General features: G+C 42.1%; 1 protein-coding gene and 1 non-coding gene across 2 annotated transcripts in view; both read right to left on the reverse strand.

Moving 5' to 3' along the window:
• Positions 1–11,287: 11,287 nt before the first annotated feature.
• The window catches only part of Snx12 (sorting nexin 12), a 78,353-nt gene continuing 72,581 nt past the window's right edge, over positions 11,288–17,059 (reverse strand). Inside the window, exon 5 of the mRNA XM_040744249.1 lies at positions 11,288–11,401. Coding sequence (XP_040600183.1) covers positions 11,303–11,401 — 99 coding nt within the window. The 3' untranslated portion in view covers positions 11,288–11,302. The remainder of the gene's footprint in view (positions 11,402–17,059) is intronic.
• LOC121140090 lies at positions 11,616–11,743 on the reverse strand. The gene has a single exon (XR_005876924.1). It is a non-coding gene; the product is annotated as a small nucleolar RNA SNORA72 (small nucleolar RNA).

The raw sequence follows: 17,059 nt of genomic DNA on the forward strand, positions 1-17,059 counted from the left end.
TTCCAAAGTCTATTTGTGGGTCACACAAACAGCCCTAGTCAAACTCTGTGAGACACAAAACAAAACAAAAACTAGTAACCATGGGGAAGAGATGTGTAAGGAAGAGGGGAGAGATGGCAAAGGTGAGAAAGATATAAGAGAGACTGGGAAGAACAACCAGAGCGCCTTATGCACACTTGTGAAATTATCAAAGAACAAAACTTATTAAGAAAAACTCAGTTAAGCTGGCCAGTGGTGGCGCATGCCTTTAATCCCAGCACTCAGGAGGCAGAGGCAGGGGGAGCTCTGTGAGTTCGAGGTCAGCCTGGCAGTTCCAAGACAGGCAGGGATACACAGAGAAATCCTATTTGGAAAAAAACAAGCAAGGAAACAAACAAAAACTAATTTTAAAAAGGGAACCACAAATTTCTTGGTGACAATACTACAACTTGAACTTAGAATTTAAAATTCAATCAAATTATTAATCAAGTTGAATACAAAAGATTATTTTCCAAGATGTAAAGACATGACCATGCAGTGGTGGTGCATGCCTTTGGTTCCAGCACTCAGGAGGCAGACGCAGGCAGAAGGCAAATCTGTGTGAGTTTGAGGCCTGTCTAATCTACAGAGAGGGTTTCAGGACAGCCAGGATTGTCACACAGAGAAACCCTATGTGTCTGTGTCTCGTGTGTCCCCCCTCCCCACCCCACTCCCTACCCCCACCAAATAGATACTAAGAGCATCTATTCTTTCTGAGTATGTTACTTAGAGATGTACATTATTTGTTTTGTTTTGTTTTTTGTTTTTTGAGACAGGGTTTCTCTGTGTTCTGGCTGTCCTGGAACTCTCTGTATAGACCAGGCTGGCCTTAAAGTCACAGAGATCCACCTGCCTTTGTCTCTTGAGTATTGGGATTAAAGGCATGAGCCACCACCACCACGTTTGTTTAAAGATGAACTCTTACAAAATCAGGGTAAATACTAGAAATAAAAATATATGGGAAATAAGAAAATGCAGACTTGGCCGGGCATTGGTGGCACACGCCTTTAATCCCAGTGCTCGGGAGGCAGAGGCAGGAGGATCGCTGTGAGTTCGAGGCCAGCCTGGTCTACAGAGTGAGTTCCAGGACAGCCAGGACTATTACACAGAAAAACCCTGTCTTGGAAAAAAAATCAAGCCATTGGGTATCTCCTTTTTGTGTACTCCAGATTAGTGGAGCTGTGAGTCCTCAGCAGAGAACCCTGTTTTTGCAGTAGAGCATGCCACCACCACACCACCACCACCTCCTCCGCCATCACCACTCCTACCACCCCCAAGGTTCAAGGACCAAAGCAGAAGCTGAGGCAGAAAGACTGTGGGAGTCAGAGGACTGCTGTGAAATAGTGTTTTCTGGACATAACAGGCCTGCTGCACATATGCACTCACAGTGGCTGTGGCAGCATGCACAAGATCATGTCAATCAAAATTCTAGAATGAATAGGGGAGGGGTTTCTAAAGCCCCACCTTTAGCTGCGGAGCCATTTGATGGCTGCTGGGGGAGGATGAGACAGGTTCTCTTCAGGGCTTAAGGGTAATGAGCAGTACAGGGAGTTCAGAGGGAGACCTCGTAGGGAGGAGCTGGGAGAACCGGAGGATGGATTTGATCAAAGCATACTGTATGCAAGTATGAAATTTTCAAATTAAAAAGAAGATGGGATGAATGTGAAAGAGCGAGATTGGTTGCAATGATCCCTAAAACATTAAAAAATAAAAACAATACAAAATACGTCCAAAATGTGAAGTGAAATTTCTTCTTTTTGAGAGTGGTTTTTGTTGTTGTTTGTTTGTTTTGTTTTGTTTTTGCCTGCACTTACGGGGTTGTATTACATACATGCAGTACCCAATATTGCCAGAAGAGGGCGTCAAATGCCCTTGAACTGAGTTATGCAGAGACTAGGGTTACACAGTCATCTCTCCAGAGATGAGCCATCTTTCTAGCTCCTACTATTTTTCAGGAGAGGTTTCAGGAGAGGGGAGAGGCTGGGACTTCCTTCTATCCCAGAGATTCTCCTGCCTTTGCCTTCTGAGTACTGGAGTTAAAGGCGTGTACCACCAAACCTGGCTTTACTTTTTTTTAAAAGAGAGGTTCTTGCTATGCCTAGGCTGGCCTAGAGCATGCTATGTATCTGAGGGTGACCTTGAACTTCTGATCCTCCTGCTCCCATCTACAAGTGTTCCTATTACAGGCGCATGCTACCATGCCCAGGTTTTTTTTCTTTATTATTAGTATTTTTTTTATTTGTGAGATAGCACACAATATAGCCTAGGATGGCCTTAAACTCACTGTATAGTTGAGGGTGACCTTAAATTTCTAATTCTCCTGCCTCTGCCTCACAATTTCTAGGATTATAAACATGAGTGACTACAGCTAGCTTTATGTTTTTTTAAATGTTTAAAAATTATAAATGTGATATTTCAATTAAAATTAATTGACAGGAAGGTCCTTGGCAGGTTTGTGGAGGTGGTATAGTTTTTAAAAATATTCTCACTCCTCAAAAGTTTCATAAAAACAGAAAGCAAGTTAGGCACAGTGGTGCATCCCTGTAACTGAAACACTTGAGGACAGAGGCAGAAGCATCAGGAATTTGAGGCTAGCCTGGGTTCCATAAAGAGGCCCTGTCTGAAGCATGTAACAACTAAAACAGAAAATCTACTATAGAAAACCCCAAAAGCCATGGACCATAACTGTCACAAAGCCAGGTAACAAGATTATTAAGCCCAAATATGTGGGAGGGTGCAAGCTACCAATAGCTATAAAACAGATGTGATATTAGCAGTGTAAGAAAGGAAGCAACGAACATGTGACAAACCAGAGGGGCTGAAATTAATTCCAGTACCAGGTGAGGCCTAAAACGTTTCCCAAAAACTCCATGTCTGCAGCAGTGTGGGCCCTGTGAGCTCTCCACAATAACCAGCCAGGAGCAGAAGACATTGACAATGCCGGAAACAGAATCCAGAGTCAGCAGTATAGTAAGAGGCCCAAATGACTGGGAGAGCAAGCGCCCAGGTCTCTCTGAGAAAGGAAGTCACATTTCTGAGAACTACACGAGAGCAACAGAAGAGGGAGCTAGAAGCCATGAAAACAGAAAACCTATTGTGACCCTAGCCTCCATCCTTTTAAACATTTTTTTTTAAAGCTATAGTGCTGCAAGCCTCTAATTCTGGCACCCAGGAGGCAGAGGTAGGAGAATAACAAGGTCAAGGACATACTGGACTGCACAAGAAGACCTTGTCTCAAAAGATCAAAATAAATACACACATAAATCTATAAACTCAGGTGAAGAGGAGCAACACTATTTTTTAGAAGAAGAAAAAGATAATGAGAATGATTCACTTTGACTATCAACAGCATAGTGGAAGCACATGATGGTGAGACATGAAAACTCTAGCCTGCCATCCATCTCAAACAAGTCCAAATAGACACAGGAAAGGACACAAGGTGTGGAAGAAGAGATCAAGATCCAAAAACAAAAGCATGAGGTAACAGGGCTAAGGAAAGATTTGGGACTAAGGGAAAATGGAAATGAATTCTAAGCCAGGAAGAGTAAATTAACCCAAGATGTAAAACAGAAGCTAAAAAGATGGGAACTGCATAGATCGAAAGGAAACCAGTGAAGTGATGAGAAGGACTGGGAGTCAAAGAACATCTCAGCACTTAGGAAACTGGGGCTGTGTCTCAAATCCTACTGTCCCTACAAAAACAAAGAAGAAAAAGAAAACCAGGAAAATGGAACAAATAAGCCATGCATAGAAGAACAAATGCTGTGTTTTGTTTGTGGATCCTAGAACCCTGTATAGAGAATATATGTGTAAATTTTTATTCATTCTCTCTCTCTCTCTCTCTCTCTCTCTCTCTCTCTCTCTCTCTCTCTCTCTCTGTGTGTGTGTGTGTGTGTGTGTGTGTGTGTGTGAATTATTAAGGAAAGCATTCATATATATGGCACAAAAGCAGGATGGAGACTAGGGGAAGGGACAAAAGTAATGGGAAGTGGGTAAAGAAAAGGGAGCCTAAGGGGAGGGGGAACTGAAATTGACAAAAGCACATGGTAGAATCCAAAGAAATTGTCTGTATGAAACACAATATTATGCACAATGAATGCACATCCATAAGAAATGAAAACAGAGCTGGGTGGGAGCCCATGGTTGCAATTCCAGCAGTTGGGAGGCCAAGGGAGGAGAATCGACACAGGTTTGAGGCCAGCCTGGGATATATGATGAGTTCCAGGATAGCCCAGGCCACAGAGTAACCCTGTCTCAAAAAATAAATTAAAAGTTTAAAAGGGAAGAATAGTAAAGGCTACAAACAAAGTTTCCTGAGATAACTCAGAACAAAGACTTGAAACAACACATTTAAAAAGCAAGTATTTCATTTTTAGGGGGAGATTTTCTATCTAGGGAGAAAAACAGCCAGGTATCAGATATATTGACAATGATGCTTAGTGCTAGAAGAAAAGAAAACAACAGTTTCATGATATATAAGAAAAAGAGTGTATTCAAGCAGTCTTGGATAGGGAAGGAGCTCAAGAGCCCTCCCCTGACTATTGGCAGTGAATGGTTGCTTCTGTGACGCATTGATGCAACCATTGGTAAGTTGTTTGTGATCCAATAAAGCCCCATCCATGCTCATGAAAGCAACCCCAATTAACCTCAGTGGGTCCCACACACTACACACAATATAGCAAAACAAAACACATGGAAGGAAGTAGAACGGGAACTTGTTGGATAGAAGGAAAGGGATAAGAGGGGTAATAGGGTGTGAAACTGACCAAAATACATTACATACATGCTTGAAGTTATCAAAGAGTAATAAATAAACTATCTACCCAGAAGTTAAAACAAAAAGTAACAGTTTTCATTTGTAACCAAACTGTTATAAGCTAAATTGCATCCTCTAACCAAAGCAAAAAAGTTCACACATTGAAGTCTTGGCCCCCTCCACTCCTGGTATCTCAGAATGAGCGAATATCAAAGAGCAAGGCCTTTAAATGCAGCTGACTGCAGTCCCTGAGAGAGCTGGGCTGGGGTGGGGTGAAGCTCACTCATGTGCCACTTGCCTAGCGATACATGGGCTTTAGGTTACATCCCCATATTGTCAAAACAATGTTTAAAGGAGGGGCAAGCCGGGCATTGGTGGCTCACCCCTTTAATCCCAGCACTCGGGAGGCAGAGGCAGGCAGATCTCTGTGAGTTCAAGGCCAGCCTAGTCTACAAGAGTGAGTTCCAGGACAGCCTCCAAAACAAGACAGAGAAACCCTGTCTCAAAAAAACAAAAACAGGGAGCTGGAGAGATGGCTCAGAGGTTAAGAAAGGACTGATTGCTCTTCCAGAGGTCCTGAGTTCAATTCCCAGCAACCACATGGTGGCTCACAGCCATCTAGTGCCCTCTTCTGGTGTGCAGGCGTACATGGGGGCAGAATGTTGTATACATAATAAATAAACCTTTTCTTTAAAAAAAAAAGAGGGGCTTTGTGCACATAGGAAACCAAAGGCCTGCCAGGGAGGCATCTAGTTGAAATTTCAAGGATAGCCTGGGCTACCCAGCAATATCCAGTCTCAAACAATAAACAGGGGAAAGGCTTCTGTGAGGACAGAGCAAGAAGGCAGCCATCTGCCAACCAAGGGTAGATGCTTCAGAGAAATCAAATCTGCCAACACCTGCCCTTGGGCTTCTAGCCTCCAGGTCTGTGAAATACATTTCTGCTGTTTATGTCATCCAGTCTCTGGTGTTTTTATGACATCCCTAGCTAAATAATATTCAAGAATAGAATCTACACACTTGTCAACACGCATCCATTCAGGAAATACTGCGCTTGTGACCCTTTCTAAGTAATCCACTACAGAACAAATTCCAGAAAAATAAAAACAGTGAGAAAACCCTCTACAGAAGGACTGTTTGTGAGTATTAGATAAACTAAACATATAAATGCACATACATCCGTGGTGAACTGAGATTCAATGATGGCTGTCAGTATGAAAGTGCAGTGTACAAACGGAGGACAGGTGCAGACAGGGTGGGAACAAGTTCTGGGGTCTTGCTGTCCTGTTAGTAGTGGGAGCATTAATATTCTTTTCTGAGACAGTTGTGTATGGCATGCCGTACAAAGCAAGGGCATAATAATATGATCATTTAAGCCTATTATCTCCTATATTTGTGGATTCTCAAAATGAAAGAAAGGAGATGGAGAGGTGAGATGCTCAAAAAAAAAAAAAAACCCAAAGACCTGACTTTGAAAAAACAACACATCAATATCTCCTCTACTATTTTTCCCTAAAAGGTTCGAAATACTGATCAGCCCCGTACCTAGAGTATTGCTGCTAGACAGACGGTGGCCTTGAGATGCCATTTCCCACAAACAGAAACCAGGCCTTTTTAGAGAAGTGATTTCAGGTCTATGCCAGGAAATGTATAAAATGAGCCTGAAGCATCAATTTTGTTCCATTTGAGTTCATTGTGACTGCTTTTTATATTGCTGACATTTTTAGAGTACAAAAACAAGTAACTATTTTGAAAAAAATTAAAGAGAAAAGACAAACATTTACATTACTTTTCCTTAATAAACTATACCATTGGCCAAACAAATAATAGGAGATGTTTTGCTTTATCCTAGAAGATAAATGAAAAGTAATAGAACTCAAATGTCACCATGCTACAAACCTTAATGAATAAATGGATTTAGGCTTTAAGCAACAAATTGGCTACTAATAGCACAGAGAGACAAGTAAACATTGGGTGCCTTCTGCTAAGAGAATACAAAAATCATCTATGCACTAGTCTTACCAAAACCCTCCTATCTGAACCTGATCAAATCAACTACAAATATAAAGACACAAACACAAGTCAGGCTCTGGGGACATGGAAGGGGGAGGAGCAGTTCAAGGTTCTCCTCACTATTTAGAGTTAGCAGCCAATCTGGGCTACATGAGACCTTGTCTGAAGACAATAACAAAAAAGAAAATAAAGTACAGGAGCTGGAAAAATAGCTCAGCGGGGAAAGGCACCTGCCATGTAGGCCTGCTGACCTGAGTTTGAGTCCTCAGAACATGTAAAGGTAGAGAGAGAACTGATTCCACAAAGTTGTCCTCTGACCTCCACAAGTGTCACGTGGCGTGTATGCTCACACGCATGCATCATGTACACACACCATAATAATAAACCTTTAAAATATTTAAAGAAAATATAGTACAGAGAATATGGTAATATAGATCCTTGGGGAGATAACAAAACCCAGTCTTGGGGAAAATGCTATGTCAAATTTCTCAGTTTCTTCAGCAAGCAAGCTGTCAGAAATAGCTGGAAAAGGGTTGGGAGTGTGTCTCAATGCTATCTACAGAGCTTACCCAGCACACAGAAAGCACGGGTTCCTTTCTCAGTACTGTGATTAAAGAAAAAGAATTGCCAATGTGGTGGCACACGCCTTTGATCCCAGCACTTTGGAGGCAGAGGCAGGCAGATCTCTGTGTGTCTGAGGCCAGCCTGGTCTACAGGGTGTGGTCCAGAACAGCCAGGGCTACATAGTGAGACCCTGTCTCAAAAATAGAGTCGAAGCCTAAGGGAAGAAAGAAGAAAATATATTAGTCAATTGGGTAAGTGTAACGGTGGTCAGAAGGCTAGGGCCGGGGACATTGCCCTGCTTTTAAAAAAAAATATCTTAATTTAAAAATTAAATCTAGGCTGGAGACATGGCTTAGCAGTTAAGAGCACTATCTACTCTTGCAGAGGACCTGGGTTTGATTCCCGTGCAGTTCACAGCTGCCTGTAATTCTAGTTCCAGAGGGGTCTGATAACCTCTCCTGTCTCCACAGACATACATTTAGGCACTCACCTATACACATAAAATTTTTTAAAAAGCCAACCTTTTAAAAATTAGATCCATATGTACTGGTATTGGAAGGTGTCCAAATTCTGTAGTAATTTTAAAAATAAAAATCAGAACAGTATGTTCGGTATGCTCAAATTTTCATTTAATAAAATAAATAAAACTCTACATATTGGGATTATGCAAAGAGACTGCATAAATATGATGCAGCAGTCAACAGAGCTATTCTCAGGGCTGCCTTTACAGAGGAGTTCTCTTTCAAAGTGTGACTTGCTATAATGCCTGTTTGAAATCTAATGAACATGCTTTACTTTTGTAATTAGCAAAAATGCTGAAGGAAAGACAGATGGAAGAAAATGAGAGAGGGAGGGGGTGGAAGGAAGAGAAAGAAAGTTGCTTAGCTCTTAAGAACCCTTCAGATTACTAGCCAGGTATGGCAGTACACACCAGCACTCGGGAGGCAGAGGCAGGTGGATCTCTGTGAGTTGAAGGTCAGCCTGATCTACAGAGTGAGTTCCAGGACAGCCAGAAATACTTACAGAAACCTTGTCTCAAAAAAACAAAAACCAAAAAGAATTAACAACAAAAAAAAAGAACCCTTCAGATTATAAACTGGGGCATTCTCCTGACATAGTCATCATTAAACAATGGGTAAATAGTAAAATAAAGTGATCCTCAGAGTATTTTATATCTATGCTTAAAATCCACTTTTGACTAGCTAGCCCACTACGATTACCATTAAAATTTACAAGCTGAGCTGGGGATTGCTGTCCTGTGAGAGGGGCTCCTCTAGTATGCGAACTGCCTGGGGCTTGATCTTGGCACTACAAATACTCTAAAAACACTAAAATTCGCACATCCTTCTCACATGGATTCCTGATGGGGCAGGGATGGGGGGCAGTACTTAAAAACCAAGCCACTGCTTCAAGTTTCAGCAACTCTTTGCTTTACCTTTGATGCTCTGAGGCAGGCAGCAACCTTATATTTCTCTGTTTATCCTCTGTGCCAGGGGCTCTCCAGAATCTAGTCCCCAACCCAGCATAAACAAAGCCCATCCAGATCTACCAATTTCTCTTCTGATAAGCTCTCTAGCAGGATTGCCAGATAAAATACAGGACACTCAGTTAAGTTTGAAATTCAGATTAGTGATGGATAAATTTCTACCAAAAATATTTGTAGTAATTGGGACACACATATATTCAAATGTAATGGAACATTCTGGCTTTGTTTTTTGGTTAGTTGGTTGTTTTTCTCAATCTGACCACTTGCCTTCCAGGGTACTGTGACGTGTTTGAGTACTAGGATAGAGGGAAGGCAAGAGGCTTGAGTTCAGACAGACACGTCTACACTCCATTTGTTAATAGGCAGATGGAATTCCACAAATATGATTGTCATCTCCTTAACACAGAGAAGACCCATGACAAGGAAGCAGAGATGTGGGGACAGAGGCAGGCAGCCTCGGGGCCTAGGGTAAAGTTTAGTAGCAGAAGGGACCTGGATCTTACCAGAAAATACAAACCTACTGAGTGCTTTCAGCCCCCAACCTCACAAAGCTCTGCATCCACACCAAGACAACCATGGATGGTCTAGGAGGAAAGGCTAGGGTAGACTTTGGCGGTGGAGAGACACTCAAGAAAAGGCAACGTATCTGTTTTAAGTTTTTGCTTATTTGTTTATCCATTTGTTTCAGGCAGGGTCTTTATATGAACCCAAACTGGCTTTGAACTCATTATGTAGTGCAGGCTAGTCTTGAACTGGAGATCCTTCTGTTTCTACCTCCCAAGTGCTCCCAACTGTATATCAGAACACGATTGGAAAACAAATTTTTTTACTAGAATAAGAAGACTGACTATAAAAGACACAGGAAAAAGGCTGACTTAAAATTGGCCAAGGTCCATCAGGCAGTGGTGGTGCATGCCTTTAATCCCAGCGCTTGGAAGGCAGATGGATCTGTGAGTTTGAGGCTAGCCTGGTCTACAGAGTGAGTTCCAGGACAGTCAAGGCTGTTACAAGAGAAACCCTGTCTAGAAAGACAAAACAAAAGAAAACAAAAAAACAGAAAAGAATGACCAATGTCAGTTGGTGCCCACATCAGGCTGACAATCACTGACTCTGTGGGTAAAAATCAAAATCGGCAGAGACATACCCTTAGAGGGTAGATAGGCTCCTGGTCAGTCCTGTCCCTGTCGTGTCAGTATCTAAGGCATCGGTAGTTCCCAATCAGGGGAAATTTAATCCCTGGTCATGTCTAGAGACATTTTTGGTTGTCAAAACATGGAGTGGTCATCTTAGAGACATCCTAAGATACTGCTCAACATCACCCACAGCCCCAGACAGTCCCCTCTACAAAGAATTATCCAGTTGCAAAAGGCAGGTTCCAAGTCCCGGAAACTACTCTAAAGCACATTAACAGGGACAAATAGCTGCCTTCTTCCCCACTGCGTCATCTCCCGAATCTCTCACCCCAAGACCTAGGCTGTCATCTCCCATGAAGATAAACTATGTATGCACATTCCTGCAAACCAGAAGGGATAATGAACTCTCTAAATCTTGAGGTTCTAATCTGCAAAATGTGGGTAAAAATACTTAGCTCGTAGGGTTGTCACCAAGATTAAATGAGTAATGTAACGGTTTAAATTCAGATATTTATTGAGCACCCACAGTGTGCCAGGTATTCAAAGCCCACACATAGTCTTTGCCAGTGAGGACTTTAGTGAGAGTTTGTTAGCACACAGCAGATTTCCAAACAGAAGCTGATCTCATTACCCATACTCTTCCTCTCCCTTATTAGACAGAGACCTAATCCTCTTGTTTCCTTCCCAGAGAAGTAGATGGAACAGTAGAATTAATACCTTATTTAGAAGAGCTACCTGAATCTACACCAACAATCTGTGCTGTTTTGTTGATGTCTCCCACCATTAGCTCCAAACACAGCACCAAATATAACACGCCATATTTATTTATTTCATCCGACAGCTTCATATGTATCTACAATGTAGTCATTATATACATGCCATTTTCACTCATAGGACTCTCTCTCACCCTCCTCCCTCCTAGAATGAACCCCTTCTTCTTCCTAACAAATCTCACGGACATTGATCTGATTTTTTTTTATTATTTAAAAATTAGGTCTAGGCCAGAGAGATGGCTCAGTAGTCAAGGGCACCGGCTGCTCTTTCAGAGGACCAGAGTGTGGTTCCCCCTCCCACTCTCATGTCTTGTGAGGAGGGGACTCAGTCACCAACATATTGCCCCCCCCCCAACGATAGGGCTTCTCTGTGTAACTTTGGAGCCTGTCCTGCAATGTATTGTTGTTAGTCATCAAAAGAAGCTCAGGTCTGGGAGTGTGGCTCAATGACAGAGTATCTGGCCCAGGTTTGTTTTGCTTTGCTTTGTTTGTGTGAACAGTGTACCCTCTAGAGCTCTCTTATCAAAGCACAAGCTGCTCTTTCTCCTGTACTTCTTTTTTAACAAGCCCTGAGAAGTTCTATGAAAGGCAAAATAACATTTTTGCATGATTTACCTTTTAGTAATCTGTTCTGGCATGCTTCTAATATCAGAAAGACCTAGAAAAAGAAAAACAGCCATTTTACAATCCACTCACCTACAGTCAGCAATGACATTTCCCTACAGTGGCTATACATTCTTTTAGTCAAGACAACTGGTTCTATGCAAATTATTGCAGCAGCTGCATTGTCTCTTTTCTTGAGGTTGCTCAATGATAACTTAGAATGCTAGCCGTCATATGATTGCAGATGATTGTATAATAAGTCAGACCTGGTTTATCACCAGAATTTATAATACCACACCTAGGGAAACAGCTAGGTGTGGGGATACATCCATGACTTTGACACAGTGATCAGCCTGTCTCAATTCCTAGCAGACCTAAAAAGTAAGAATGTCTGCAGTCAGTACTTCAGATGAGTTAAAGACCTTTCCACCCTCGAGGCTTCTGTCTACTGTCACATTGTGCGGTGCCTGCCTTCTCTTCAACAGCCCTCACCTCTTCAGCAGCCAGCATTTCCTGGCCCCATCCTCACACAAGCTTCTTTTCTGGTCAAACCAGGTTTGCCAAGCCTATAAGTTTTATTCATAGTCCTTACCATAAACTAAGAATGTTCATATTTCAATTCCAAACAAGGTCAAAAGTGAGGAAATCTGTTCTACTAAGGAAATACAAATAAAACAATAACGTGGTGTTTCTCACAAATTTAATTAAAAAACCTATAATATCCAGTGTTGGAGAAGATTCATGGAGACAGGCACTTTTACACTGTTGACAGAAATATGCACCTCTGTAGTCTTTTAGAAAAATAATTTGGTAATACCTGTTAAAGTTTAAAACACAAACATATATCCCTTACATACTTGCACATACCTGCATCTTAAGCACACATGTACAAATATGTTTGTGGCAACAGGAAACTGAAGGTAAACAATACTATGCTATAAATTGAGGGATATGATTAAGTCAGTCTGCATCACTGAGGAAATGCCCAAATTAATAACACTTTAAATATCTTTGACCTTGTACTTCACTTCAAGTTTTTCCAGTGACAGTACTACTGCAATCAATACCCTTTCTATTGGTGATTTTCTTTCTATAGCATGTATGTTAAATTGTGGTATCAATTCTTAGAGAGTCAGCTATAAGACTGCAGATGTGGCTCAGTTGATAACTGCTTGTCTAGTTGCAGGAAGTCCTGGAGTTGATCCCTAGCATTGTACAAATTGGTGATGGTGGCACATATCCCAACACTCAGGAGGCAAGGCAGTAAGATCAGGAGATCAAACTCATCCTTGGCTTCACAGTGAGTTTGAGGCCAGTCTGGGTTACATGAGACCCTGTCTCAAAATTAGAAACAACAAAGAGATGCTGGAGACTTGGGTCGGTTGGGAAGAGTGCTTGCTGCTCAGTCATGAGGATTTGGATGCCAGCACCCATATGATAAGTCAGGCATTAGGTGCATGCCTGTAATCCCAACTCTGAGGCAGCCAGAGATAGGAACATTGCTGGGGCTTGCTGGATTCCAGCCCTAGAACAAAATGTGAACCCTGGGTTCAAGGACAGACCCCACCCCAAAGAAATATGCAGAGTGATAGAAGAGAACATCAGAGTCCTCTTCTGGCCTCCAGGGGCACACATTGGCCAAATTTCTGCAAACCAACACATTTGTACATTCAATAGACACATTTACACATACATAAAATAAGTGAATGAAGGAATCTTTTTAGGTCAATTTCAGAGGCTGGAGAGATGACTCTGTGGTTAAGAGTACTTATTACTCTTACAAAGGACCTGGGTTTGGCTCCCAGAACCCACATGGTGGCTCACAACAGCCTGTAACTCCAGTTCCAGAGCATCTTGTGCCCTCTTCTGACCTCCACAGGCACCAGGCACACATGTGGTGCACATATATACTTGTGGGCGGAACACTGATCCACAAAAAATATAAATAAGATGGGAGGTGGTGGCACATACCCTTAATCCCAGCACTCGGGAGGCAGAGGCAGGTGGATCCCTGTGAGTTTGAGGTTAGCCTAGTCTACAGAGCGAGTTCCAGGACAGCCAGGGCTATGCAGAGAAACCTTGTCTCAAAAATCCCAATGAAGAAATCTAGGCTGGGAATAGTAGTACATGCGAGCAGGCATCTGTGAGTTCCAGGCCAGCTAGGGTTACGTAGGGATACTCTATCTCCAAATAATAAATAAATAAATAAATAAATAAATAAAATATTCTTAAAGGTTTTATTACAGAGAAATGCAAGTCAAGCCACATCCCAATGTATCTTCATAAAACAAAAGGCAAAAACAAAGTCTTGAAATGACTCAAAGAGAAATACTGCATCACTTACAGAGATTCCCCAATCTGAATGAGAATACATTTCCCATCTGAAGTCATGAAGGACAGAATGAAGTGGAACATCTTCAAGTGCAGGAGCAAATGAACTGTCAGGACACAGTAGAAGAACATACTTAGAACTGTGCCCAAATGTAGGAAACTGTACCCTCAAAAAAATGAGAAGGGTGGGTGAAAAGGGCTAAGAGCAGGCTACAGGAGCTCCCTATGGCCAAATTGGAACAATCTGAGCAAGGAAAGGAATGAGTGCCAAATCATAAGCCAAAGTATAAAATACATACCCATGAATCCATGCTGACAGAAGTAAATGATTGTTGTACTGAACAGACAAATGGACAGACAGACCAATACATTCATATACACAAACGTGCAGGAGGAAGAAGAGACAAATGTTCCATTCTAATACTATCTATAGATACCCCTCCTCAAAGAAGTGAAGTGTGACTCTATTCCTTCACTTTGGCTGTACACATTGGCTCCCAAGCGTCTAGTATAGAGAAGGGGTAGTAACTATTGTGAAGACAATAATGTCTGACAAACAGTACCTCGGCCAGCCTAGAAAGATCAACACTGACAGTAGTGGGGGTGTTTTGAGAGTAGGTATCCTTGACATTACATGGTGAAAATTTGTCTACCTCTGTAGTCTTCCCCAAGTCAATAACTCAGTTTAATCGTGACAAATGCATCAGACAAATTCCATTATTTTACAAAACAACTGACAAGTAGTCACTGAAAACATCAAGGTTTTAAAAATAAATGTGTGAGAACTGGTCACAACCCAGAGGCGCCAAGGCAGCATGATGACTAAATGTGATGCGTTGTTCTGGACAGTGTCTCAGAACAGATAGAAAACAACAGATAAAAACTAAGGGACCCTAAGGGCTAAGCAGATGATGGCTCTGTGTGTAAAAGCACTAGTTACACAAGCATGAGGACGACATGAGTTCAAATCACCCCTGTAAAAGGCCAGTCTGTACATGCCTGCAACTCAGTGCTGTGCGTGGTGGAAACAGGGTTGCTGGGACGTGGTGGCCTCCGGCATAGCTCTAGGTTCTGTGAGAGACCCTGTCTAAGGGAATAAGGTGGAGAGTGAACGTGCTATCTGACAAGCACTTCTCGCCTCTGGAGAAAGTTGTCCTCTGGCCTCCACTTCTGTCCTGTGGCTTGCATGTACCCTCACACAATCACCCCACCACCCCCTCATATACACAACAATAATTGATTTTAAATTAAATTGTAAAAATACCATAAATAAGATGGAATGATGCATGCCTGAAATCCAGTACTTGGGATGTAGGTCCAGAAGGATCTCAAGTTTGAGGCCATCCTGGGTTACACAGTAAGACCCTGTATAAAAAAAGTCCACAAGATAATAAGGAAATAGAAAGAGAGAAACAGAAGAAACAAAGAGGAAATGAGTACTAAGATGCCAGACTCCATGCTTAACATACTGATAATTACCATTGTGAGTTTGTGTTCTCCCAAAATGGACATTAAATTCCTAACCTCCAAACCTTTAAAAGGTCCGGACCCTTTGTAGAAACAGTCTTTGCAGATGTAGTCAAGTTACAGTGAAGCCATAACGGGGCTGGAGAAATGGCTCTGAGATTAAGAGCACTTGCTGCTTTTGTAGATGACCCAGGTTCAGTTCCCAGCACTTGCATAGTGGTTCCCAACACTCTCTAACTCCAGTTCCAGGGGATCCTATGCCCACTTCTGATCTCCATTGACACCAGGGCTACATACGGTAAACATGCATACATGCAGGAAAACACACAAACACACACACATAAAAGTAAAAACATCTTAACGATGCCATTACTAATCCAACAAAGTTGATTTCTTCATGAGAAGGTGGAAATGTGAAGAAAGTCACACAGACAGGAGAATGCCATGTGAAGACACATGCAGAGGAAAGATGGCCCAGAGAGGACAAGACAGAGGCTACAATTAAGCTGCTTCAAGTTGGGGGACATCTGGGGCTACCCCACCAGAAGCTGAACGAGGCAAAAAAGGTCTTCTTCTAGAGGCGCTGGGAAGAGCACGGCCGCACCCACAACTCAGACTCCCAACAGTGACATGATATTTATCATTTTATGGCTCTCATCACAGCAAACTTAGGACACTAATACAATTACCTAAAATGCAAATAGTCTGATTAAAACACAGCTATTGATAGACTAAACTAAAATAACCACAAGCCAAATATGCCATTTTCTGGAAAGTCGCTTTAAATATAATATAGCTAGTTTGAAAAAAAAAGAGAGGCTAACTTGGTATATAATGACCTAGAATACATCCACGGCAGTATGGTCAGGTTAGGAAATCAAGTTGCAGGGTATTTTACACGTGTATAGAAAAGAACTAACCTCATTTTTATAAGAAAATATCCATTATTGGGGCTGGAAAGATGGCTCAGCAATTAAGAGCACTTGGCTGCCTATGTAAAAGGCCACAGATATTAGTCCCTCAGTGATACAAGTGGACGGCAGGAGGATGTGAAAGGGGAGAGAGACATCATGATAGTGGATTCCGATTGTGGTTATTATTGCTTTGTAAACAGGAGCACTCTAGCCATTTTTTTGTTTTTTGAGACAGGGTTTCTCCGTGGCTTTGGAGGCTGTCCTGGAACTAGTTCTTGTAGACCAGGCTGGTCTCGAACTCACAGAGATCCGCCCGCCTCTACCTCCCAGGAGAGCTGGAATTAAAGGCATGTGCCACCACCGCCCGGCTCTAGCCATGTTTTTTTGAGACAAGAACTTATTATGTAGATTGGCTGCCTGGAGCTTGCAGCAATCCTCTTACCCCTGCCTCCTGAGTTCTGGAATTGCAGGCATGTGCCACCATGATGGGCAGATTTTAATAATGTTATGGATTTCCAATGGCTTGTAGCAGGACAAATAATCTTAATATAATACTTCACATAGAAGTAGAGAATGCATTTCTCAAACTGCTGCTTGGCTGTCCTGGAACTCACCCTGTAGACCAGGCTGGCCTCAAACTCACAGAGATCTACCTGACTCTCCCCCACCCAACCCTCTCAGCACTGGCATTAAAGGTGTGCACCACCACACCGGGCTGCTTTGCTGAATTTTTGATACATTTTTTCTGTCCTTATAAGGATATTTTTTAGGGAGGAGTTATAGATAAAAAGTCACTGGGGCTGTAGGACTCCTTGTTGGAGTTGCTTAAGGAAGTCTAACTCAGCTGCATTAGGCACCGGGGACATCTGCGTATTTTCCCAGTTCCTGTCTCTTTTTTTTTTACCTTGAAAAGATAACTGTGGGAGATCTTTTACATATAATCTGTTTTTTTTACATGTCTCACTATATATATACAATGAAGGGAAAAGAATATTAACTCA

This window comes from Mesocricetus auratus, unplaced genomic scaffold, assembly GCF_017639785.1.
Source record: "Mesocricetus auratus isolate SY011 unplaced genomic scaffold, BCM_Maur_2.0 Super-Scaffold_100003, whole genome shotgun sequence".
In the NCBI taxonomy this organism is placed as follows: domain Eukaryota; kingdom Metazoa; phylum Chordata; class Mammalia; order Rodentia; family Cricetidae; genus Mesocricetus; species Mesocricetus auratus.